Source organism: Puma concolor, chromosome D3, assembly GCF_028749965.1.
Source record: "Puma concolor isolate L17-30 chromosome D3, mPumCon1.1.hap2, whole genome shotgun sequence".
In the NCBI taxonomy this organism is placed as follows: Eukaryota; Metazoa; Chordata; class Mammalia; order Carnivora; family Felidae; genus Puma; species Puma concolor.
The window spans coordinates 75987132-76015090 of record NC_141678.1 but is presented as its reverse complement, the minus strand read 5'-3'; the positions used below and the strand labels follow the sequence as shown (position 1 = coordinate 76015090).

The window sequence follows — 27959 nt, the reverse complement described above, 5'->3', positions numbered from 1 at the left end:
TTGAAATAGTGTTGTGACACCAAGTATAGTATCTACACCTTCTAAGCATAGAGCCAGAGGCCTTATAATCAGTAAACTAGAATAAGACTTTTATACTGCACCTTTTCCCTTTTTCGTTCTTCAACTTATAATTCACAGTCTAAAAAAAAAAAAAACTGTACCCAGATCTATGAGAATTGTAAGTCATTTGTTCTAAATTGTTATCCCTGCCCTGGTTTTTGACTTCAGAATGTTAGCTACTACAAAATATGAATTTAATATAAAAAGGTCTTTGGATAATTATAAATTAATATACAGTAGGTATGTACAGGACATTCAGGCAGGAAGATGTATTAATCTGATGTCCAGAAGAAAAGTCTAGGTTGGAGATACAGATTTGAGAGTTATTAGCTTAATGTAAGTGGTAGTTAAAAACAAAGAAACAGGGGGCGCCTGGGTGGCGCAGTCGGTTAAGCGTCCGACTTCAGCTCAGGTCACGATCTTGCGGTCCGGGAGTTCGAGCCCCGCGTCGGGCTCTGGGCTGATGGCTCAGAGCCTGGAGCCTGTTTCTGATTCTGTGTCTCCCTCTCTCTCTGCCCCTCCCCCGTTCATGCTCTGTCTCTGTCCCAAAAATAAATAAAAACGTTGAAAAAACAAACAAACAAACAAACAAAGAAACAGGAAAGTCAATCACCCAGAGGGAAATATGAGGAAAGGAAGTGAATGACTACAAGCCATAATTTGGACTGTATTTTAATATTCCTATCAGAAACTCTCAAATACTACATTTATAAATACTCTACTCTGCTCCCTATCAACATACAACTAAAGCCAAGTGTTAAACGCTAAACAAAATTTTAATTCACATTTTCTTCCCCTTGATTAAAAGTACAGAAATATAAATTACTTGGAGCCATGTATTTCACCCAGAAATCCACACTTTTTGATGACTTCAAAAAGCTAGGCAGAACAGTAAACATTTCATTTTACGTGTATGCAATAAAATATTTAGTAATAAATACTTATATTTACAGTCTTACATTACAGTAGTACTAAATGATTTAAAGAACAGATTTAAAAAGAACATTTAAAGAATATGTCATGATTTTACTGTTTATTTATTTTTCAGAGAGAGACAGAGTGCGAGGAGGGGAGGGGCAGAAAGAGAGAGGGAGGCACAGAAACCAAAAGGCAGGCTCCAGGCTGCGAACTGTCAGCACACAGCCCAACATGGGGCTCAAACCCACAGACCACGAAATCATGACCTGAGCTGAAGTCAGACGCTTAACTGACTGAGCCACCCAGACGCCCCTGTGATGATTTTTCTTCTAAAGGAGATAATCTCTTGGTCTAAACTTAGAATAACAAGTTTGTATTTTAAATAAAATATCCAGCAATTATCAGGCTTATGTCTGATATCAAAAGCAGTAAAGGCAAACGGACATCTCACATTTGAAAAGAAAAAGATGCCAAAGTTCAAGAATTTAAGAATATTAGGCAGTGTGGGATTGTATTTAAAACCACACATAAGCTTTGGAGTCAGACAGGACTTCTTTTAAGTCCCAGATCTATCACTTTAAGGACGGGACCCTTTAAAAGTGAACTCTCTGAGCTTGTTTCCTTATCTATCTATCTGCAAAAATATCAGTATCCATTTCAAAGAAATGGGAGAGTCAAGTGTAAAGGGCTGGGTACATAGTTGATTGTTTGTCAATGGATGTTACTTTCAATTGCTCATACCCTTCCCTAGTCTTTCTTTTTTACATCGCATTTCTCTCTCTCTTTTTTTCTTTTAAATTAACTTTACATTTTACAAGAAATACAACAAATACAGCCAACACACCTATCAGAATCCACATTTCATTGCTGCTTTTGTTGCAAGCAGCTGAATCTGTCCACTGTCCCACTGATCTACTATCATGTGGTTTCTTTTTGACAATGTCAGTGACTTCTGACCCTTTACCACTGTTATATGGTCAGTGTGTCCACGCTGTATTGAACAAGGGGCAGGACACTGCAGTATGACCCTCAGAAGACTTTAGTGACTTTCTTAAAGGAATCCATTGCAGGTCTGTAAATGGAGTCTTTCAAAATTCTTTTTAACTGCAATTAGGGGTAGGATGTATTAAAATGCAACATTTAGGGGACATATAGCTGCATCCTCACTCAGAATGTCATCCTTTATCAGGATAAAAAGTATATAGAGATAATTAACTACCTTAAAAAAAGACTGTAACTTATCTAAATTTTTTCTGTTAGTTTTTAGTGAGATTTACTCTATTAATTAGGACCTATTTAATGCTGTAAGGAAAAAAATACATTATTTACAGATATTGACTATATACCTAAATAAACATTTAAATTATAATACTAAAAATAAAAGTATCCTGTGCAAATAAAAGCAAACACACCAAGTATCCAGTAATATTAGTGTGGCACTGAAATTATAATCTAGAAACAATCAATGGCATTCTTTTTCACTGTAAAGAAAATGTCACTGTTGTTGTTAAAACAGAGTTTAATATACAGAATATTGCAAAACCTGAAGTAATTCCAATGAAAAAGAAAGTACATTTTCCCATGCATGCTGCACTGTAATATAAAAAAATTACATGAAGTAGGTTTTAAATTTTTTTCTACATAAAAACAGTATTAATCTGTGAAAATGGATAATATAGCTTTGATGTGTAATTGAAAACATTTGGTTACAGGGAAGAAGCTGATGAACCTTAAGACAGAATGTAAGTAAAACCGAACGTGTGGGTTGACCAAGGCAAAGTGGCGTTACTTTGTAGAGCCGATCAATAGATATTAGCTTTAAAAAGAAAGATACGGAAAGAAGCTGCCGCATATTTTTTAAATGACAGGGTGAAGGTTTAAACTGTCTCAATCAAGACTCAATTTTTTCTTTCCAGTTTTTCCAGCTGTTCTCTTCCAGTTAAGGCTCTTCATTTCAAATAAATTTAATTAGTTCCAATTGATCATAGCTAACACTTATAAAGCTTTATCCATGCTTCTTTACTTTTATAAGGCAAGCGCTAACAAAGACTGCTAGGCTCAGATCAGTGTCCTAAGACAACATTCATACATCATTCTTTCTCACCCAAGAGAAAAATTGCAAACATAATTGTTCTATCTATAGCAAAGCACTAAATTATACTTCCTATTTAACTGGTCAGTTGTTTAATTAAGTTAATTGAAGAATTAAGTCACAGATCGCTACAAATATAGTATTAACATAACAATGCGTATCAGCCTAACTAGAGCTCCCAAACAAGAATTCATTCCAAGTACACGCAAGTAGGTCCGCCTTGATATACTTTCTATTTATTTTGTGAAAAGATACAATAGAGCAATTCAATTTAAGTAACCAAAAAACTCCCTGATTTTTCAAAGTCACTGGCTAAACTGGCCAGATTTCCCTTTTGTAGTACTTTTCCTCTACAATGGTGCTCATCCCAAAATAAGATTCTTGTGCCTGAAACAGGTTTCTCTCAACATATCTACCATATTTTTCATAACGTAATTTATATAGAATTCTAGTCAATAAAAGAAATAGGGTTTTCTTCTTAACCCTCACAAAAATCTATACCACATCTTAATCAAGTCACACAATTCAAAGGTAACCTAAATGATCTACAGGCTGCAACATGCTAGTTGCTCTGACAACACATGAAGGAAGCCTTTTCTAGTTACTTAAATTCTTTGAACATTCTTGCCCCTGGTACCCACGGCATGAAGTGAACAAGTCAACTGATAAAAGCCATTCATCACATATGTTTAACTTAACTTCTTACAGATTAAAATACAGTTTAAATAGCATTAACTTGGGGCGCCTGGGTGGCGCAGTCGGTTAAGCGTCCAACTTCAGCCAGGTCATGATCTCGCGGTCCGTGAGTTCGAGCCCCGCGTCAGGCTCTGGGCTGATGGCTCAGAGCCTGGAGCCTGTTTCCGATTCTGTGTCTCCCTCTCTCTCTGCCCCTCCCCCGTTCATGCTCTGTCTCTCTCTGTCCCAAAAATAAATAAACGTTGAAAAAAAAAAAATTAAAAAAAAAAATAAATAAATAGCATTAACTGACTCTCCAAGCTAGATTTTCATTTTTAAGCTTCTTTATACAAATAAAAGAACAGCCATGTGCTATTTGCTGTCTCATGATGATGGTGGTACGTAATTTAAAATTTCAGTGTACTGATTTAATAATGCTCACCTGAGTGCTCAAAAATTAAGCTTTTTTTTTTCCAGAGTACAAATTAAGTTATTCTATTACAAAGGCAACTTCTTTTCTTCTATGCATTAAACCACTACTTTTTATAGACTAGAGGGCCTTTAAAATTAACAGAGAATTAAAACGTACCTATAACACTTTAAAAAGCAATGATAACTGAATAAAGAACTAATTTTAAAAAATCTGGGGGCACCTGGGTGGCTCAGTTGGTTAAGCATCTGACTTCGGCTCAGGTCATGATCTCACAGTTTGTGAGTTCGAGCCCTGCACGGGGCTCCACGCTCGCAGTGTGTGGAGTCTGCTTGGGATTCTCTCTCTCTCTCTGCCCCTCCCCAACTTGCACTTTCTTTCTCTCTCGCCAAGTAAATAAATAAACTTAAAAGAAATGTTAAAAAAAAAAATCTGCAGGTGCAATCATCTCCTCTAGTCGCGACTGAAACAAAATCCGTAATTGTGCAATGCTAAATGACTTTCAGAAAAGTTGGTAATTTCTGAAATCATTTATATTTACATTTAAGTTGAAATGTTTTCAATCAATGAACTGACACATTCAAAGGATTAAAATGTAGCAGGTCACGGCCACCAGCATTTTTACTGAAAACCAGATGCGCCTCAATTTAGTCAACTACTTATTTGCAGCAGTAGCACAAGGCTCCAGGTTGTTGATTACATGCTTTGTAAATTTTCAAGGGAGATTATTAGGCTCCCTCAACTTCATTCCAGTGACAAAATTTTAAAGGCATTCAGGTCGTAACAGTAAAGAACCTACCACACAGAGCTTTAAGAGCTAAAAACCTCCCTCCATTTTTTTTTTTTAAAAGTTTCTTTAGTTTTTGCTGAAAGTTTTACTGATGTTTTCCGGGCATGCTTCTCTCAAATTATTGATTGCTATTTTTTTTTTTTTTTTTAATGTGTATTCATTTTTGAAAGACAGAGGGAGACAGAGTGTGAGTGAGGGAGGGGCAGAGAGAGGGAGGGAGACACAGAATCTGAAGCAGGCTCCAGGCTCTGAGCTGTCAGCACAGAGTCCGACGCGGGGCGCAAACTCACAAACCGTGAGACCATGACCTGGGTGGAAGTTGGACACTCGGCCAACTGAGCCACCCAGGCGCCCCTCAAATTACTGATTACTATTAAGTTACTACTTGTTGCTTCACAATAATTATGGATTTCTATGGTCAGAGTTTACATAATAACCATCTACACAAAAATCAAAAGTTTATCATTCTTAATACCAATAAAAATATTTATAGTAGGTTGTTTTTAATCCTCTGTACATTAAAGAAATTGAGCTGAATGCATTTGGAGATCCAGTAACCGAAACTGACTTAAGTCTATAAAAAGATAGGCTGAACATGTATAAACATAAAACACAGAATATGGAACCATACGTGGTATATAGTTTTCCTAAATTTTACTTTATTCCTTTAGTTATATAATAAATAATATAGGTAAGATTATTCAATATCTAAACGATGTAAATAACTTTAAAAAGCAGCATTGACTTCTATAATATAGGTACAAAGAATATCTATTAAGTTTCCTTATACAGCCTACATTGCTGTTACAACTTTGGTATTCTTCAGTTTACCCTATAATTGCAAAACCTTTCATAAGGTGTATTCCTCTACACGTTTCAAGGCTTTAGTAATGATCCCAGCCTCTGAATTAGAAGGTCTCCAGGAAATCAAATGCACAGCTAGCAAGTTCATTGTTACAGCAACAATGAGCAAACAGAGACCAAATAAACACTTCTGCTTCTTTCCACTTCAAGATCAAAAGGACACTAAAGAGTCTCATAAAACTAAACATTCCATCAATACAAGTTTCCCTCTTTTCCATCAACATATTTAATCCCATTACAAATAATCTAAAAGCACATTCCAATACTGGATAAAGCTCATCCAGGTTATGTGAAAGATGTCCCTGCTCACCGGTTGTGATGTCATCATCTGCAAGGTCGTGCTCTTCTTCCTGGACTTTGGCTTCTGGCCCCAGGGCATCAGGAGCAGTGCCGATAGTCTGCATGGCTTCTGCTGAGACTCCAGCTACAACAAATGGAATCACAAGGGTTAGTTTTAAAAACTAAAAGAAAGGTGCACCCAAACTCTTAAAGCTTTTTAATTTACCTACTAGATACAAATGCAATACATTAAAACACACACACACACACACACTAAATTCACCACAATTAGGAAGAGTCACAAATTAATGAACAAAATATTCACATGTGCTCTATTTCTTTGTACGCATATATGTATACAGGTACAAACTACACTGACTCAACTCAGTTCTGGGAAAAACAGAAAAAGGATGCTTCAATAAATTACATTTTTACTTGATTCCTTCCAACATTTTTACTACAGTTATTTTAGGTGATCTAGACGTAATTATGCTGCAAAGAGGGGGGGGGGAAACCCTAAAAGTGAAGGACCAGTTTAAAAGTTTACTTCTTTTTAATATTAGTTTGCTTACAATTTGGGGGCTAGAAAGCCGAAATGCCGACAAGCGCTCTGGGTCTATATAAGACACCTGAAATGCACCACATCAAAGTGGACACTATCACTGTCTATGGAGGAAGTAGACAGGAGATCTGATAATTAGCACACTGAAAAAACCTAACAGAAGCAGACGGATGAACTAGATCCGGGGCCAGAAGCTTCCATTCTGTAAATTACCTGAGAAACTTGCCAGCTGAGGCAAATGTCTTTTCCTTATAAGCTATTTTTCCACTTTTGAAGATATATTTTGTTGCCAATTTGCATATACTACGTTATTTCTAATTTGGCAATGGATAGTAGGGTATCTCAGTATTTTTCATACGGTTATTCAACGGGTATTACTAAATCATGAAATACAAAAATTTCACCACTGGAAGTTACTTCAGGAATTGAACCTTTTTTTTTTCCTTTTTTTTTTTTTAAGGAATTGAGCCTTCTAATCAATCTTAAATAAGCACTTCAAGAACTACATCCATTGTATCCATCAAAATATTTTAAAAATCAAAGCTCTAAATATTCAAGGGCTTCTTTTTTTTTTCCTCCAACGTATATTAACTTAAACGTTTCTGCGTGAAATTCAGTCCTGCTGCGTCAGGTTTACCAAAGTCACCAAGAGACAGAAATCTCAGTCTTTAAGCACCTGAATGATCCAGAGCTAAATCTACCAGGACACAGTTCCAAGGCCTAATGACTTCAGTTTGGGGAAGAGGACATACCACGTTAGAACCACCACTTTGCTCAAAACTGCTCTGATACAAAAATAAAGGGTCAATCGGTGGTCCCTAATGAATGTCAAACGAAAAGCCATTCTTCTGCGGAATCATTTTGTTGTTGGGCTTTCAAGATAAGATTCTAAAATAAAGGAGGAAGATTACCAAAAATATACTGTGAAGTTAATTACTTAATAATGGCTTTCAGTAAAATAACCACAGAGGGGAGGAAATAAGGTAAATGCCACATTTCTAAAGATTTATTGCTTAAACACAAAATCAAAGATGGCCTATTAAATCAAAAGGCAAATCTCTGAAAACTCTGTCTCGTTTCTTAATAGTTGATAATTTTGAAAATGATAGAGAAATAGGGAAAAGATATTAAGGAACAGTTGAAAAAAATTTTTTTAATGTTTGTTTATTTTTGAAAGAGAGAGAGAGAGAGAGAGAGAGAAAGAGACAGACAGCCTGAGCAGGGGAGGGTTACAGAGAGAGAGGGAGACACAGAATCCGGAGAAGGCTCCAGGCTCCGAGCCATCAGCACAGAGCCTGATGTGGGGCTCGAACTCACAACCCATCAGATCATGACCTGAGCCGAAGTCGGATGCCTAACCGACTGAGCCACCCAGACGCCCCAAGGAACAGTTTAGATAGTAACAATCTTTTTTAGTATTTTCCTTTCCTATAAAATTGAAGGATTCAATAAAAATGAAGCTATTATTTGTAGTAACAGGTTTATAAATCCATTTAAATTTATCTCATTTAATCAGAGAGGTTAAGTAATTGCCCACTATAATACAGCTACTAAATTCCAGAACCAGTATGGACACATAGGTCTTCTGATTTCAAACCCCAATATCCTTTCTCCATGAAGTTCTTACAGGCACTGAGTTCCTCAGAGCAGGGTGAGAAGTATGTACACAGAATATCACAACATAACCATGAAAAATCATGGAATCACACAATACTGAGTAACAACACTGCCAAGCCCTCCAGGAAGTTCTTGTGCTGTGCCTGGTAACTACTCAACTGTGGGGCATTCAATTCCTTGAGACAGAGCTTAAAGAGCAAACATGTAGATCTCAAACCAACCAAGGCTGAAAGACTAAGAGATAGCTATGCTGAAACTGGTTCTTTGATTAATGCTTTTTCCCAAACAAAGTTATAAAATCGTTTCTCTCTCGATAGAAAAAAAAAGAAAATGTAAAAAAAAAGAAAACTATAGATCAGTATCGCTGATAGTCTCAAAAGTCCTAAACAAAATGTAAGGAAATAGAATCCAATAACATACACAAGGAATTATACACCATGACCAATGGAGTTTTAGTTCCAGAATGCAAGTCTAGTTCTATATTCAAACACCAATCAACATAACCCCAAATAGTAACAGGCTAAAGAAGAAAAAAGCATATGATCATAGCTGTCATTTGACAAAATTCAACATCAATCCATGATTTAAAAAAACAATAATAAAACTCCCAGAAAAATAAGAACAGAGATGAACTTCTTCACATAATAAAGAGCATCTGCTAAAATCTATACTTAATATTGTACTTAATGGTGAAGAACGGAATGCTTTCCTCCTGTGATCAGGAATGAAGCAAACATATCCACACTCACCACTCATATAACATAGCATTAAAAGTTCTAGCCAGTGTAATAAAGCAAGAAAAGAACATGGATACATTTGGAGTGGATGAAGTAAACTGTCCCTATCTGAGGATACAATGATTGTCCACATAGAAAATCCAAAGGAATATATAAAAAACTGAGTGAGTTCAGTAAGGCTGCAGAATACAAGAAAAAAAAAAAAAACTGATCAACTGTATTTTAATATGCTAGCAATGAAACTAAATTTTAAAAAAATGCTACTAACAATGGTTCAAAAAGCTGAAATACTTAGATGTAAATCTAAAAGAAACATATACAACAGGAATTGTAGGCTGAAAGCTACAAAATCCTGACCCCTCCCCCCCCCCCCGCAAAAAAAATCAAAGATGTAAATAAATGAAATGGAGAGACATACCGTGTTCATGTCCTGGAATATTCAACACAGTAAAGATGTTAATTCTCCATAAATTGACATATAGGTTTAATGCAATTCATGTCAAAATCTCGGCACAATTTTTTTGTAGATACAGACAAAATTATTCTAAAATTAAATGGAAAGACACAGGAACTAGAATAGCTAGGAGAACTCTGGGGGGAAGAAAAGGAAAAGGTAGGGGAAAAAAAAGTCTATTCCATTTCCAGACTTATTATATAAATTTATTAAAACTATGTGGTTTTCGGTTAATGGAACAAAACAGAGGACCAAGAAAAAAGATGCAAACAAACATGCACAACCAATTTTTGACAGAGGTGCAAGCAATTCAAGGGGGGAAAGCAATCTCATCAACAGGTGGGCTATTACAACTGGACGTCCATAGGCAAAAATACGAACCTTTACCTAAGGCCCACACTGTATACAAAATTAACTAAAACTGATCATGGACTTAAACATAGAACATAAAATTATAAACTTTTAGAAAAAACGAGAAAATCCTGGATATCGAAGGCTAGAGATGACACCAAAACCACAGTCCATAAAAGAAAAAATAGCGGACATAGACTTCAACAAAATTCAACACTTTTGCTCTGCAAAAGACCCCGTTAAGAGGATAAAAAAACAAACTAAAGACTGGGACAAAAGATTCACAAATCATATACCCAACAAGGGACTAGTGCTTAACCTATATAAGGAACTATGTATTTATTTTTTAACTTTTAAAGATTTTTTTTTTTTTAAGTAGTCTCCGTACCCAAAGGGCTCAAACTCACAACCCTGAGATTAAGACTCACATGCTCTATGGACTGAACCAGCAAGGTGCCCCTCTGTAAGAAACCCTGAAAACTCTACAGCAAACAGTCTGGCAGTTCCTCAAAAGGTTAAACAGAATTATCATATAAACCCAGCAACTGTACTTCCAGGGAATGAAAACCTATATCCACACTGACTTGTACATGAATGTTCGCAGCAGCATTATTCATAAAAGCCAAAGGGTGCAAACAATGTGAATTGTCCATCAACTGAATATATGAATATGTCACAATTTATCACATAATAAGTTGGTATAATCACACAATGGAGTATTAATCAGCAATAGAGAGAAATGAAGTATTCAGTAAAAGAAACCAGTCACGACACACCACATGTTGTATGATTCCATTTATATGAAACGTCCCAAATAGGCAAATCTATACACATAAAGTACAGTTGTGGTCACTTAGGGCTACGAGACCTGGGGAAAATGGGGAATGATACTATGGGAATGATGCACAGTTTCTTTTGGGGTGATGAAAATGTTCAGAAATTGCGGTGAGGGTTGCACAACTTTGAATACACTAAAAACCACTGAAATGTAAACTTTCAGGGGTGAATTTAATGGCACGTGAATGATACTCGATAAAGTTATTTTTAAAAGTTTGCCTTCTAACATTTCGGATGAACCACAGCATCCAGACTACTCCTGGGTACTCTCTTGACACCTTTTCTACTAGGCAGCTGAAGAAAAAAGAGGGGGGAAGAGCCACATAAAACATTTATGAGTAAGAAAAAATGTGCCATGAATATTATGTTTACGAAAGCAGTAATGTTCCATTTTTCATTTTTAAAAAAACCAAATCATATTATTGATTTTGACCATTTGTGTAACTCATTCTGTTGGTCCTCACAGTCAAAATATCTGGGTTATTTTGGTACCAATCAATAAAAAGATACTGGTTTGATCACTTCAAAATTACACATATACTTTACTTTTTAAAGATAAATTTTTAACTATCCTAACTTCAGTCAAACTGGACATGGGGTTGGCAACAAAATACCTAAGATTCCTAACTTGTGTTGAGAGATCTCATGGGAAGAGATATGGGGAATGGGAAAGATCACATTACTGCCATCAACTCTCAAGTCCAAATGCTACAGATCATTAAAAACTAATTTTAACAGTTCACTTTGAGGAAACGATAGAACCTCTTCATTTTGAACTTTTGGACCATACAGTCTGGCACAAGACGAGTAAAACTATTATTTAATCCCTCCAAGCATGGTAATCATTATCTGCAAGAGAAGGAATAACATTAAAACAATTCCCAGCCACATCTTGGCTGTTTCTTATCTCCATAGTATTTAATTACGTGTTATATTACCATCTTACGTTTGCAGGCCAACATTACAGCAGATATTCTGTAAAAGGCCAAACTATTCTGTAAAAGGCCAAAAAAAGGATCTAAGTCGAGCCAGTGGCTGCTGGACGCTAGGGGTGTGGACAAGACGACTAACTGTAAAATGGTATTAGTAAATATTTCAGAGTAATGAAAATAATCTATATGCTGTTTGTGGAAGTGGGGACAGGACTATCCACATTTGCTAAAAACCCAAAGAAGGGTAAAATTACCAGAAAAGGGTGAATTTTACTACGTATAAATCATACCTCAATAAATCTAACTTAAAAAAGAAACAGATACAATAGAAGGTATTACATCACTGTCACTAAAGAGAACTGAGGATTATGCCAGAACACAATGCTGTTTTCCATGAAACAGAAAGACTAGAGAAAATTGTTTTACTTTCTTTTTGGTATTAAAAAACTAAACATTTTCAAGCATAAAAGTCACTATCCACTCTCAATAAGATGATGAAATATTCCTGACAAATATGAAGAAAAGTGCACTTAGAAGATAGTTATATGAGGGTGCCTGGGTGGCTCAATCGGTTAAGTATCTCATCTTCATTTTGGCTCAGGTCATAATCTCACAGTAAGTGAGTTCGAGCCCTGCTTCAAGCTCTTCACTGATAGCACAGACCCTGCTTGAGAGTCTCTTTGTCCCTCCCCCCGCTTGCGCACGCACGCATGCACGCGCACACACACACACACACACACACATGCACACACGCAAGCTCTCTAAAAATAAACTTAAAAAGAAAAGAAAATACTTATCTGGAAGCCTCAGTTTCTTGTATATTTTTTTAAGTTTATTTATTTTGAGAGAGAGAGAGAGAGAGCACACACGTGGGGGAGGCAGAAGTGGAGAGAGAGAAGGACAGAATCCCAAGCAGGCTCTGTGCTGTTAGCACAGAGCCCGACGCAGAGCTCGATCCCATAAACCATGAGATCATGATCCGAGCAGAAATCAAGAGTCAGATGCTTAACCAACTGAGCCACCCAGGCACCTCTCTTGCATGTTGATAATAAAGATTACAAAGGTCGTTCACTAGTTATATGGTGGTACCTTGCTATTTTCTTACACACTTGATGTAAGAGAACTTACTTCTCAAACGGCACCATAAAATCTAAGACTTAGTTACTTTCTGAGTATCCCCAAAATACTCGGCAATAACGAACATTTCATAAATACACCTTGTATGGGGCGCCTGGATGGCTCAGTAGGTTAAGCAACCAACTCTTGATTTTGGCTTGGGTCATGATCTCACAGTTGGGATCAAACCCCACACTGGGTTCTGTGCTGATAGCACGGAGTCTGTTTGGGACTCTCTCCCTCTCTCGCTCTGCCCCTCCCCTGCTCACGTCCTCTCTCTCAAAATAAACTTAAAAAAAAAACAAAATCTTGAATAGAACTGAATACTTTCAATCCCATGATACAAATTTGTTATTTAAATATACCAAGAAAACAGGAGTTTTCTCAGGTTTTTAAATATACCAAGAAAAGCAAGCGTTGGGGAAAGATATACAACAAAAAGGTACAATAAAGAGATGATAATGAGGTATAGAGATAGTATTAAAAAGGAGATACAAAAAAGGGAAAGACACAAGATACTTAAAACACCAGTTAGTTCCCAAATCCAGATTTCACAAAATAAAAAGAAAAAAAAAATGAATGTATATTATGCCAGACAATAGGTGTCTATAAATTGGTTCTATACTGCGAATCAGGAGGAAAACAAGGGAAAAATGGGATGGAACAGGAAACAGGTCTGAGTAAGTTTGGACACGCAGCGAAAGGGGGAGGGTGGGCTGTGGCTGGCAGCAGTAAGAGAGAGGGCAGGAGGACGATTAGGAGCTCTCCATGGCATCTGGATTCTAAACACTGAGATCACCATTCATTGTGAGATTATGCACAAACACACACACTTGTCTCTTTGTACACAATGTTTTAAACACTTTAGAAAAACAATTTTTTTATGTAAATATGGGATACAGTTTTCAAAGTCAATGGAATAAAACAGCACTTGCCTCTCCACATCAGCAAAATCAGGTACATTATTTTAAAATTTATTTTTCAAAAGCTTCAAATTACCTTCATAAACATTTTTGTCCTACTGGCTAATACTATCTGAATAAGGGTAAATAATAGGAACTCACAAGATCTCAGTGTCATGTGATTAACTTAATAATCAAAGATTAAATACTAAATTTTAATAGAGTAACATTTAAAATACAGAGCTTAATCCATACTGGAATACAAAACCATTTGAGTTCATTATAATTTTATTATCTTATTGAAGATTAGATGGATGAAAGTGATAAACACTACTGTTAGGATTCAGAAAAATATACACCACAATGCTTATAAATATTAACAAAAATTATATTTCTCATTCCCACAATAATATAGATTTCCACAGAGATTGAAAAATGGATCTAAAAGAATAGCAGGTATTTTTATTTCATCAGCTTCTCACAATTGTGGCTTTCCAGTGGTCCAATTAAAGTATACTAGAGGCAATAATTTGCTGGGAACATTTACTTTGAATAAAGTAAAATTTAACAATAAGGAAGGCAGTATGTGTGTACCTAGAGTTTATTTTCAGGCAGAAGGCTTGAATTTATTGGAAGCAGATCTCTGCAGTGACTGACCACACTGCCCCACATTCCCCACAATCCTTATGACAGACAGACGGCCTGCCTCGCATTAATTCACTTCACACGACTTCTATCGATCCACAGCCGGTTCCCTAGTCTCTCTGCACACATTGCCTGTCTGGCTGCCTACATCCACATCAGCACATACACACAAAGGCCAGAGAAAGATAACCTTTTGCTTTCCATTAAAGACACAGTATCCACTTTTCCTTCCACAATACCATCAAAAAAATAAAATATAACAGTACAGGTGTCTCCGAGAAAAGTCTTCCTGCGTGAAGTGTTGGAAATATTTACCCCTTGTTCTAAATAGAGATCGTTTCAATTTATTGAAAACAAGTTAGTTTATGAAGGGCCACAAAGTAATTACAGAAATGAAAAATATAGTTAAAAATAAGCAACATGTCTTCAAGCCTGCACAAGAATATAATAATCCTTTGGTAACATGAGCTCTGATGGTTATTTTGAAGGAAATGAAATACACTTTTCTTATTAGCATTTTGATTTTTTTTTTTTTTTAGAAAACTGTTCTCACATAAAATGTAATTATAAACAATTCTGAAAGCAACAAAAGAAACACTTACTGAAATATACACAAGGAACAGAAAACTCAGGAAGCACACCAAAAGAATATTAAGAGCATAAAGCTACTGTTTCTCTTTCTGAACAAGAACCTGAAAAATGATCCATGGTAAAAATCACACCTAATACTTTTAATTCATTGCATGTACTTTTTCAAAGATTTCTGTTTGATTTGCAGGCTATGAGCTGACTCAACACCAATTTTGGTTTCAGAAGACACAATAAAACAAAGATTTATTGTTCAACCTACAACATGTTGAGAAACAACGGCAAATCTGTCTTGACATACAACTGTACTAGAGTATAAACTTAATATTACAACCTTGAATGATTTAGAAACCTAAATTATAAGCAGAATTATATATCTCAGAACGAGCAAAGTATATTCTTGTGGAGAAGAAACTACCTTGGAAACCTATGAATTTTCACTTTTTGGCTAGAATTAATTACCCAGGCAGAGGTTACACCATCTCTGGTGTAGTAACACAATGCACGAAATGCAGTACAGCAAATATGTTGTTCTTTCTAACAGTGACATGCTACTTTAGAAATCAAAGAATGGGAAACTGATGAATGCTGCTGACCCGAAGGATAGCTTTTTTTTTTTATTAACTCATCCCATTTCTGAGATAATTAAAAAAAATTTTTTTTTAATGTTTATTTCTGAGAGAGAGAGAGATGGGGGAGGTACAGAGAGAGAGAGGGGGAGACACAGAATCTGAAGCCGGCTCCAGACTCTGAGCTGTCAGCACAGAGCCCAATGCAGGACTTGAACTCATGGACTGCGAGACCATGGCCTGAGCCGAAGTTGGATGGCCAAAAGACTGAGCCACCCAAACACCCCTAAGGATAGCTTTAAAATCAGGAAGATTTGCTTGGCCCTGAAAAATGGGAAAGCTCTGAATGAGAGAAGTGGACATTGCCAATATGAGCAAAGAGAAGCCATTGGAATGACAAAGATAGGAAATCATGCAAAGTTCCTTCACTATCTTTAATATTCATGGAGCACCTAGGTGACTGGGTACCAAACCCACAGCACGTACTACAGACACAAAGGTGAAAGAGACATAGACTTACGTCCTAAGAAACTCACATGTGAGGTGAGGTCATGGGAACTCATTAAAGAAATTTAAAGCATGAGAATTTTATTGTTGTTTTAAAAAGATCTCTCTTTAAGCAATGTGAAGAATAATTTGGAAGGACTCAAAAGCTGAGGTAGCAATAAGGTCAATAATTTTAAAACCATACTACTTGGAACCCCATGAGTTCCCAAGAAGTGCCAGAAGGAAGCCCTCCAACCTTCCCCGACGTTACCTTTTTATATGTGGGTATATGTGTGTAAGTTTTCATTTGAAGAAAGAATACCACTTAAAAAAAAAAAAGCACTGAAAACCACGGATTTAGATTTTTTAAAAATACAGTAATAAATGTGGAGAAAATCAAGGTTGTTTTCACATAAAACATATGGAAGGAGAAGGGGCTCTGAACACAGAGGAGGGCGAAGAAGGAAGATTCATTCATCAACTTTTTTTGAATGATGGTTATGCTGGGCAAGATGAATAAAAATGAAGTATGTGGGGGAGGGGAATGAAGGACTTTACACTAGAGAAACTTCTAGCCATGTAAAGAATAAAGACTTATAAGTGCATAGTGAAAATAGTGTCCATCTGAAGAAAAATCAATTAAGTCTGTTTGGGAGGGGGTGACGAAGAGAATACACGTCAAAAACAACCTCATGGGAAGGAAATACTTGAGTTGGGTCTTGAAGTACGTATGAGAATTTATCATGGAATGACACGAAGTGAAGAAAATTCCAGGAAGACAGCACATGTTAAAGGACCCTGATGGATTTACAGAACTGGGCAGCAGAATGTAAGAAGTGAGGAGAGGCAAAGATGAGGATAAAAGGACATTTAAAGTCAAAGCCCTAGAGGCAGTTAGAAACAAGGTGCTAAGAGGGGTGCCTGGCTGGTTCAGTCAGTTGAGCATCGACTTCAGCTCAGGTCATGATCTCACGATTAGTAGGTTTGAGCCCCACATTGGACTTTGCGCTGACAGCACAGAGCCTGCTTTAGATTCTCTGTCTCCCTGTCTCTCTCTCTGCCCCTCCCATGCTTGCACTCTCTCAAACGTAAACAGGGTGCTAAAAGATAATATGAAGCAGGAAAGGAGTGTGGGTTTTTTTATTAAAAAAAAAAAAGTTTATTTATTTATTTAGAGAATGAGAGAGAGTGCGCAAGCAGGGGAGAGGGGCACAGGGACAGAGAGAGAATCTTAAGCAGGCTCCACTCTCAATGCAGAGCCCGACACAAGGCTCAATCTCAAGAACTGTAAGATCATGACCTGAACCAAAATCAAGAGTTGGATGCTTAACCTACTGAGCCACCCCAGCATCCCTGTTTTTATTCTTTAAAGCTTCCTTGTGGTATGTGGAAAGACCGGGTCAACAGGTGGTAAATATAATCACAAGACTGCTGGGGTTGGTAGCTATGTAATGACAATAAATGTAACTTTAATACTTGAGATTTTAGGGTAAGTAAGGATAACCCTATGACTTCTATTTCTTATCATCATAGTCCAGAAATTCAGTTTGTATACAGCCAGCAGTAGCTGTTAGAAAACAATTATGAAGGCAGAGAGTTTGACTATACTAGCAGACAGTCTGAGAGAGGCAACCAATGAAAAGCAGTAACTTCTGGACACCTAGCCAAGATGCTCTGTGTTCTTGTTTACAAGCCAATGAATACAAAAGACGATGATGTGCTACCTATTAAATCCAACGATAGACATAAGTGGTTAAGGTTAGCACAGCACCTAGGATGCTCAATAAATAAATAGCACAATAATATTATTACCATTGCTTATGTTATTACTAATTTTGGCTTGTTTTATTTAATTTTCAATATTCATCTTTTTTTCTATCTGATGAACCCATTTACTTAGGTCTTTTTTTTTTTTTTTTAACGTGATTAAGCCTCAATTCCTGGCTTTTAGAGCTACATTTCCAGATATTTTATGACATCTGTTTATATATAAGCCATTTGAAGGCAAAAAAACTTAGAACAAATATTTATATTTCAAAGAACCAATTTATCTTAGGATTACTTGTTACTACCAATTGTGTTATTTTTAAATATCTACATACACCCAGGAATAGGAAAGCTTTTGACCTCTTAATGCCTTAACACACAATGCTTAATGGACTTGAAAATAAAGACACAGGAATCTTGTTTTAATATCCTAGTGGATGACACACTTAATTGGCAACAATATGCTAGAAGATCACACTATAAGGCATGTGATATTCCAATACTTTAAGTAACTTAAACACTGTGATGTGCTCTGACTTTGAGAATATTAAGTTCTTCTATATGTAAGAAAAACATTCAGATGGATGAAATCCATAAAAAATGATAAGTCTAGATAGTAAATAAGTAAGTAGCTTGTAAGACTACAGGCAAAGGCTTAAGATGTATTAAGTGCAGATAGTAAGTCAATGACCTAAGAGATATGTTATATGTTAAAAAGGATGAGGCAAGCAAGAATGCTACTTACATAGAGAAATGAAAGAAAAGACTAAGTCATAAGATAGAATGTAAAGCTATTACAGTTCTAGGAAAAAATCTGCATGACCTTGGGTTTGCCAATGAGTTTTCAGATATAATACCAAAAACATGAGTCATGAAAGAAACTGATCAACTAGATGTTATCCAAAACTTCTGTCCGATAAGTGACAAATAACAGACTGGAAGAAAATATCAGAAAATCAGACATCTGTCAAAGGACTTGTACCCAGTATATATAAAGAACTCTGAAGACCCAACAATAAGAAAACAGGCAACCTAATAAAAAGTAAGCTAAGCAAAAGGCATAATATCAGACATTTCACCAAAGAGGATATAAAGATGGGAAATAATCACGTGAAAACTTGTTCAATGTCATTAGTTGTTAGGGAAATGCAAATTAAAATCACAGTGACATACCACTGCACATATCAAATACCTAACGAAAAGAAAAAAAACCTAACAACATCAAATGCTAGTAAGGATACAGAACAATAGAAAATACCTACCACCACTCATTGCTAGTAGGAATGTAAAATGTTTCAGCTACTTTGAAAAACAGTATGACAGGTTTTTTTTTTTTTTATAATTACACTCACATTTACCATATGACCTAACAATTCCAATCCTAGATATCTGTCCAAGTGAATTAAAATCTTATAATACAAAATCCTAAACATGAAGAGCTGCTGTAGCTTATTCACAATCACCAAAATCTGGAAACCATCCAGATGTCCTGTAACAGGTGAATGGATAAACTTTGGTGCAGCCATATAATGGAACACTATTTAGCCCTAAAAAGGAATGAACTATTGTTCCATGCAACAATATGGATGAATCTTAATTATATTTTGCTAAGTGAAAGAACACAAACCCAAAAGGCTACATGCCGTATGATTCCATTTATGCAGCATTTTGGAAAAGGCAAAACTTATTATAAGGATGGAAAACAGATCAGCGGTTGCCAAGGATAAGTGGGTGGGGTTGAGGGCTGGGATTGATTACAAAGGGGCTACAAAAGGAATGTTCTGTATGGTACTGTGATGGTAGATACTTGACTCTATGTCAAAACCCAAAGCCCTATATACCAAAGAGTAAAACTTCATTGCCTGTAAAATGAAAATTTAAAAAAAATTAGTAATGGATTAACCAGAATGCCAGAGAACCCAGGGTGAATTGCAGAATGAATATAACTATATTATAGATGTATGACATAACCTCACTGAAGAGTGTAAAGGAAAAAGGAGTTACTTAACTGGAAAACAGGCCCAAACACTGCTCACTGCAAGGCTAACTAAAGATAAAAAGAACTGTACACAAACACTGTGTTCCAGGTGGTAAGCTGGTTTTTCATAGAGGTACAGACAGGTTAGCAATTCTAAGTTACTTTTCATATCTACCAGGGCCCAAAAAATCAGTAAGTCTACTGTAAATAATGAGAGTCCAGTTTCTCACATTCGGAGAAAAAAATTACCCATAAGCAAAGGGGTAAGACTGGATTGAATCCTGTGTTGCTGTATTAAAATGGGAGATATCAGTGTGAGCTCCTATGTATTTTAATACACAGGCAGATACAGAAATAATTACAGGTATGTGGGTATACATGTATTAGCATGCACATTCATATTTTCCAGTTCTGTCCTGTTAGAGCACTTAGAAGCAGTAACAAGCCCATCGGCACCCAGATCTTAGTTTCGAATACCTCCGTTAAAGGGAACCAGGGCACCCTCAGAGAAATAGCCGATTGGACTGTGGCAGGAAAAATACAAGATGAGTAATGAGCATGTTCTAAGCCAGAAAATAAGGAAGTGTTTTAAAAATGAAAAAATGGAATCCTACCAAGATGACACTGAAGACAACTTAAGGGAGCTCCCTATGGCCAATGCTGGAATGATCTGGGCAACAAACTGGTGCTATAAAAGGTCTATCCCTGAGTCAGGTGCCTGCTAAGTGCTCAGTGCTGGGTCATTTGGGGACCAAAAATAAGGTTGTGGACCTTGGGCCCAAGAAGGTCTCAATGCAGTACATACTACATATATTTCTTTTTATGAAGATTATGTGGTTTCATTATCATAAAGAAACACAAATTAGGTCACAAGATGTAAATATATATTCATACATGGAATATAAAGAAAGAAGTAAAATGGTAATCCTCAAAGAAAATGAAGTAAGCAGGTACATGAAGTATAGTGCTTACTTCAGCCTGGAAACAGGACAAAATTGCATCAAATTGCTGAAGATATAAGCATTCATACACTGTAATGAGCATAATGCATCTAGAGAAGCACATCATTATTCCACCACATTACACTGATTAAATCTCACAATTCATTTTAAAGACTATCCATATCTAACCAATGAGTTAGAGGAGGATGGAAAGTTGAATTAACTAAGGGAGCACCAATCATTGCCTCTGGCAGAGCTTTTAAAGAATTAACTTGCAAACTAAGTTATAAAAAGAATGAAAAATGAGTTGGAGGAGTACAAAGATTGTAGAGAAACTATAATGTGCAGCGAATAGAAACTTTCATTTTGGGGGACGCCTGGGTGGCTCAGTCGGTTGAGCATCCGACTTCAGCTCAGGTCATGATCTCATGGCCCGTGAGTTCGAGCCCCGCATCAGGCTCTGTGCTGACTGCTCGGAGCCTGGATGGAACCTGCTTCGGGTTCTGTGTCTCCCTCTCTCTCTGCCCCTAACCCAGTCGCATTCTGTCTCTCTCTCAAAAATAAACAAACATTTTTTAAAAATTTAAAAAAAAAACTTTTATTTTTTAACCTAATCCCACACATAGAAACAAATTTTTAGCCATGTTTATAAATTAGGCAGTCATTGTTGAATTGGAGTTCAAAGTTTTTCCCGTTAGTCTGGTGGTGGGAAGTGGCCGGGGGTGGGGAAGCACCAGGAAAAGTAGTACAGAATCACTGAAAACTATCATTGAAGAAACTTGAGAAAATTAGCAAAAGCAGATCAACTATTCCGACAGAGAATGCCAACAATAAAGAGCTATGTGCCAGACAGGTTAAAGGAATGATTCCACTCCACTTGGTGTCAGGAGAATGCAGGTTATCTGATTTTGCAACCACTCCACCCCCACCATTTGATTTCCCTTGGAGGGTTTCACAGCACATCTTAAAAAATATGTTCAGAGTAAATAGGTATGTAGCCACATGTTATCTATCAGGCTGGCATACACATTCTTTTCAAATGCTCTTCACTTATGGATCAGATTTTATCATCTTTGATCCATCAATCATCTTCTAATAGATTCTAGAAACATTTCCAAAATTAGCGTATATTTATTTTCCTAGGACATATATCTAATAAAAGTGGTGGCAGTGCCAGAGAGTGGTAGCAGAAAAACAGAAAAAAAGAATTTATAGGTAAAGATGATAGGTTTGAAGTGTCCATAAACATCCAAATGGAGATGGAGACTGAGTTAAATGGGATCTTTCTAAAAAAAAAAAAAAAAAAAAAAAAAAATCCAGCATCTCGAACAATGTCATGCTGAGTATGTGTACGATGCACTTTGGTCAAATGACTTAATGTTGCTTTATGGTTTAGCTGGAAGATTTTTTAAACAAATTAATAAAAGTTTACTCTCATGAATCCGCAGGATGGGATCGTTTCTTTGGAAACAAGGAAGTCTATTAGTCTAATGAAGAGATATAGTACTCTGAGAATGATCACCAGCCTGGTAAAAAAAAATCTGAAATCTGAACATTTTAATGACCTTGGTCTTCAATCCAAATTCCTTCTTCCCATTTCCTGTATATCCTGTTTGTATCTGTTTTATGGCAATTACATTTTTTTTTAATGTTTATTTATTTTTGAGAGAGACAGAGACAGACTGTGAGCAGGTTAGGGGCAGAGAGAGAGAGAGGGCAGAATCTGAAGAAGGCTCCAGGCTCTGAGCTGTCAGCACAGAGCCCGATGCGGGGCTCGAACTCACGAGCTGTGAGATCATGACCTGAGCTGAAGTCGGAGGCTCAATCGACTGAGCCACCCAGGCGCCCCTGCAATTACATTTTCAAAGCTGTGTGAGACTAATTAATCACCAATCAGAAAATGAATCTCTAAACTTTCCATTTATCTCCAATAAAACTACTAGAGAACAATTTTTTCTTCTCCATATAAGATTCTCCTATTAAGGTGCAAGGAAAGAGTCTTCAATAGTTAGGGGTATAGCTGCAGTTTGATTTCTTTCTTCTTTTTATAATTAAAAACAATATACTATAAAAACACTTCAAACTACTTAAAAAAACTATAGTAGAAAATTTGGAGATGATCTTCCTTTTTTACCTTTTAATTTCCTTCCAATCCATGCATTTCCTTCTAGATCACTTATTAGCACATTTTAATCTAAAAAAATTAATGAGAATGTAAAAAGCACCTATCATATTGCATGGATTTAGAAGGTATTCAATTTTTTTTTTGAATTATGCAACATAGTTACTGAGAGCTATCCTCCTGTAAACTTGATGACAGAGACAAATTAGATAACCATACCAAATTTTCAGTAGTAAAATGCTATAAAGTAATTTAGTAGAGATTAAAATTTTAGAAAGATTAGCATACTTCAAGTAAAATCCCACCATATTATCAATGTAGAAATCTCTCTATACCAACTGAGTTTCTGTTGAGCTTTCCAAAAAACAAGATTTTAAAATCAGTAGTCTTGAGCAAACATAAAATCAGTAGATACATATCTGTGGTTCCAGGTACTCCATTTTTTTAAGTTTATTTATTTATTTTGAAATAGACTACATGAGCAGAGGAGGGGCAGAGAGGGGGAGAGAGAGCATCCCAAGCAGGCTCCACACAGTCAACACAGAGCTGACGAACCATGAGATTGTGACCGGAGCTGAAATCAGGAGTCAAATGGTTATCTGAATGAGCCACCCAAGGTGCTCCCCTCAGGTACTCCATTGTTAAATAAAAATAACTATATTTATTTCCCCAAAGTCATGAGATGACCTGAGTGGAGGGGATGGATTAGATGGTAGGGTAATGAATTTTCAAGTGGAGATGGAATTAGGCAGATACTCTCCCAGTAGAGTGTCTGAGTAGGGACCACCTTTTAGTGGTACCATGTGTATAGGTATCTTATGAATCCTACCAACTGGGAGAATGGATGACAGATTTTATCTACACTGATATATATCCTATAATTTGTGTGATTCTGATTATAAATATATTCAATGATTTAACCAAATGACACAATTTTAATGTCAAACTAAAAAATTTTACCTTCATAATACATTCATAAGTATTCCATGATGAAATTTTTGTTATATTCATGGTTTCTATTTAACAGTGTGTTGGGGGTATTAGCTAATACAATTATATAAAAGAAAACTGTCAGAGGTATAGTAATTAAAAAAGAAAAAGTAAGGTTGTCTCTATTTCCAAATAATATGATTATACATATTTGAAAACCCCCAAAGAATCAATGGAAAAACTTATATGATCAGTAAGAAAATTTTATAATAGTATCAGGCTATATAATTAACAAAGTCAATAGAACTCATATATACTCAAGCAAGAACCAGTTAAAGGGTATAATGGATGAATAAAATTAACTGCTTAAATGATAACAGATATCCAAAATTATACAAGGAAACGTTTAAATCTCTTAAATAACAAAAAAGTAGGCCTGCACAAATGAAAAGACATAACTATATTCTTGAATGGAATAAAGATACCAGTTCTCCCTAAGTTGGCTTATATATAAACTAGAATCCCAATAAAAATGCCATCAGGTTTTTCCCCTCATGGAACTAAACAAGTTGATTATAAAGTTCATTTGGAAAAATAAGCCACAGCCAAAAAAAAAATCCGCAAAAAGAAAGGCTAGGGCCTTAATGACTAAATATGAAAATGTGAATTACTACAGGCCAATGGAACAAAACAGAAAATAGACAAAATTGGGGCGCCTGGGTGGCTCAGTTAAGCATCCCACTTCAGCTCAGGTCATGATCTTGCATTTGGTGGGTTAGAGCCCCGTTGACAGCTCAGAGACTGGAGCCTGCTTTGGATTCTGTGTCTCCCGTCTCTCTCTCTGCCCTCCTTCCACTCATGCTCTCTGTCTCTGTCTCTCTCTCTCAAAACTGAATAAACGTTAAAAAAATTTTTAAAAAAGAATAATGGACAAAACTACATATAGAAACTTAGTGTTTAGCAAGTGCTTTGGTGATAAGCGAATAGCTCTATGGGGACAGATAATATCCATTCTTCACACCATTGAGCAAGACCAATTCCAACTGACACATACAGAGAAAAAAGTGGAAATGACAGAAAATATGGAGAATTCCTACAGCAAGGAAAACCCCCCAAATTTTGACATAAAATCCTGAAACAATAAAACAAAGGGTTAATAAATTGGGTTATGAGGAAGAAAAAGAAACACATAAGTAAAAAGAAAAATAATCGAAAAATATTTGAACCTTACATCATAGATAAAGGCTTAATCAAACCACCCACATAAAAGTGAGCCAGAGATAGGAACTGTTACTTTGAAACAATTACAAAAGACTCTTACATGAAAAGACACAAAACTCATTCCTAACAAGAAAAATACAAAATAAGACAATTCCATTTCTTTTATTAGAGTCACAAAATTCTAAAAGAATGACAGATACTCTATTGGAAATGATGTGAAGAAACAGGCCCTCAGACATACTGCTATTGAGAATATAAAGTGATACAACCCCTATGGCAAAGAACTTGGTAATAATCTGACAAAATTAGACATTCATTTATCCTTCGACTCAGCAATCCCACCTCTTGAAATGTATCCAAGATATATTGTCAATGAAAACACATATGCACAAGTCTATTCACTGCAGCCTTATCCATAATACCAAAATTGGAAACACCTAAATATCCATCAATAGGTAACTTGTTGAATAAAATATGGTCCACCCACAAAATGGAACCACACAACCAATAAAGAGGGAGAGGGGATGTCTCTAGTACATGATCTCCACGATACATTGTTAAGTGAGAAAAGCTAGGTGAAGATATGCATTAGTATGGTGCCACTTAGGAAAGGGGGAGGGGTATAAATAAGTATACCCATTTGCTTATACTAAAAAAGTAGAGGGGCTCCTGGGTGGCTCAGTTGGCTAAGCATCCGACTTTGGCTCAGGTCATGATCTGGCAGTTCGTGAGTTCAAGCCTCGCGTCGGGCTCTGTGCTGATAGCTCAGAGCCTGGAGCCTGCTTCAGATTCTGTATCTCCCTCTCTCTCTACCTCTCCCCCACTCATGCTCTGTCTCTGTCTCTCTCTCAAAAATAAACATTAAAAAAAATTTTTTTTTTAAAGTAGAGCAAAGACAGAGCAGTCTTTTCAACTGCTCTGGGAAAGCTGCTGGGAAATCTGAACATCTATACACAAAGGAATGAGATTAACCCTTACCTTACACCACATAAAAAAAATTAACTCCAAATGGTCCAATGACATAAATAAGACCTAAAAGTATAAAAACTTGTAGAAGAAAACATAGAAGGAATGGTATTCATGATACTGGATTTGACAATAATTTCTTAGATATGACATCAAAAGCACAGACAACAAAAGTAAAAATAAATTAGAGTATATCAAAATTAAACACTTCTATGCATCAGAGAACACAATCAATAGAGTGAAAGGCAACCTATAGAAGGGGAGAAAATAATTACAAATCAAGTATCTATTAAGGGGTAAGTAACCACAATATGTAAAGAACTCCTACAACTCAACAACGACGAACACAAATAATCTAATCAAAAATGGGCAAAGGATTTAAATAGACATTTCTTCGAAGAAGATATACAAATGGTCAACAAGCATATGAAAAGATGGTCCATATCACTACCAGGAAAATGTAAATTGAAGCCAAAATGAGATAATACCTCACACCTATACAAAAAAACCACAAGAGCTGGTGAAGACGTGGACAAATCAGAACCCTCATGTACTGTGGCAGGAATGTAAAATGGTGTAGCTGCTGTGAAAAACAGCATGGTAGTTTCTCAAAAAAAAAAACCAAAAAACCCAGAAATTGAATTACCACACGATTGAGGAATTCCATTTCTGCATATATATCCAGAAGAATGAAAGCAGGGCTTTGAAGAGGTTATCCATACTCTCATATTCAGAGCAGCATTGTTTGTAAAAAGGTGGAAGCAACTCAAGTGACCACTGACAGATAAACGGATAAAACAAAATGTGGTCCATACATACAATGGAATATTATTCAGCCTTAAACTGGAAGGAAATTCTGAGCCATGCTACAACATGGCTGAGCCTGGAGGACACTAGGCTAAGTGATTTCAGCTGTACGACGTATCAGGGTAGTCAACCTCAGAGACAGAAAGAGTGGGGGCTGCCAGGGATTGGGGTAGGGGAGAGGTGGGGAACTGCCGTTCGTGGGCACAGAGTTGTGGTTTCACTTTCACAAGATGGAAAAGTTCTGGAAATTGAGTGCACAATAATGTGGATTCACTAAACACTACTGAATTGTACACTTGGAAATGGTTTAGATGGTAAATGTCCCATCTATCTTATCATAATTATAACTATTACAAATGGGAGGACAGGAGAATAACCCCTGAACTAAAAAGAAATGACTACCTCCAGAGAGAAAGGAAATAGAGTAAAGGGCACAGGGAAGGAGAGAACCAAACTTCTCTGAATACACTTTATTTTGTTGTTTGACTTGGGAATCCTGTAAATGTTTTATGTAACCATTAAAAATACATGTTTAAAATGTCAATCTAAAAACTGCCCTATATAATTAAGATTCAAAAACACTCCTGAGAAACAGAAATATCTGAAAAAATAAAATGGAGAGTAGGAAATAAGTGATTGAAAGTGAAATGAAAGAAATAAACCCAAAGGTGTATCACATGGGTAGTATAATCACACAGAGGAGCTATTCCCAGAGCTTTTAAGCATATTTCAACTATTCACCTTTAATGAATTATACCCTAAGGAAAAGAACTGCAAAACGAATACAGAAACACCACACAATGTTTATAATAACCATATTGTGATAGCACTGACATCATTTTGAACTGGTGTGTGTTTATTGTGGGGGGAAAGGTGGATTAATGATTACACAGGCAGTCATTTAGAAACAAGATTGTAAAAATGGGACAAATAGACGCAAATGTGTCTCAGAGAAATTGAGACAAAATTCTGTAGTAGCATATTTAATAGGAACTATCAATATACAACTCAAAATATTATATAGATTTTAAGATCCAAACAGAAATGAGTACATGCGCCCACCAGAATGACCAAGTAGCAAAGAGCACATCTAGTGCTCAGTCTGTGAGCTAAAACACCATTTCCCACTAAAAGGATGAGGGCTCCTACATGCCGACTCAGACATGAGTCCGGAAACGCACACAGTAAACCTAGAAATCCTGTCAGCAGGTACTAATCAAAGAGTACTATGGTCAACTCAAAAGGACTCAAGAGTGAACCGCAGAGGCTCCCACTGACCAAAGACAGAACAACTTGAACACTCCTGAAGATAATAACTACAAT

The 27959-nt window shown here is 36.3% G+C and overlaps 1 protein-coding gene across 5 annotated transcripts in view; it reads right to left on the bottom strand.

Annotated features, from left to right (window-relative positions):
* Positions 1 to 27959, bottom strand: part of WDR7 (WD repeat domain 7) — a 353231-nt gene that overhangs the window by 191176 nt on the left and 134096 nt on the right. For all 5 annotated transcript variants that reach the window (XM_086683081.1, XM_086683085.1, XM_086683084.1 and 2 more), the window contains one exon: positions 6140 to 6253. In XM_086683081.1, coding sequence (XP_086539207.1) covers positions 6140 to 6253 — 114 coding nt within the window. The remainder of the gene's footprint in view (positions 1 to 6139; positions 6254 to 27959) is intronic.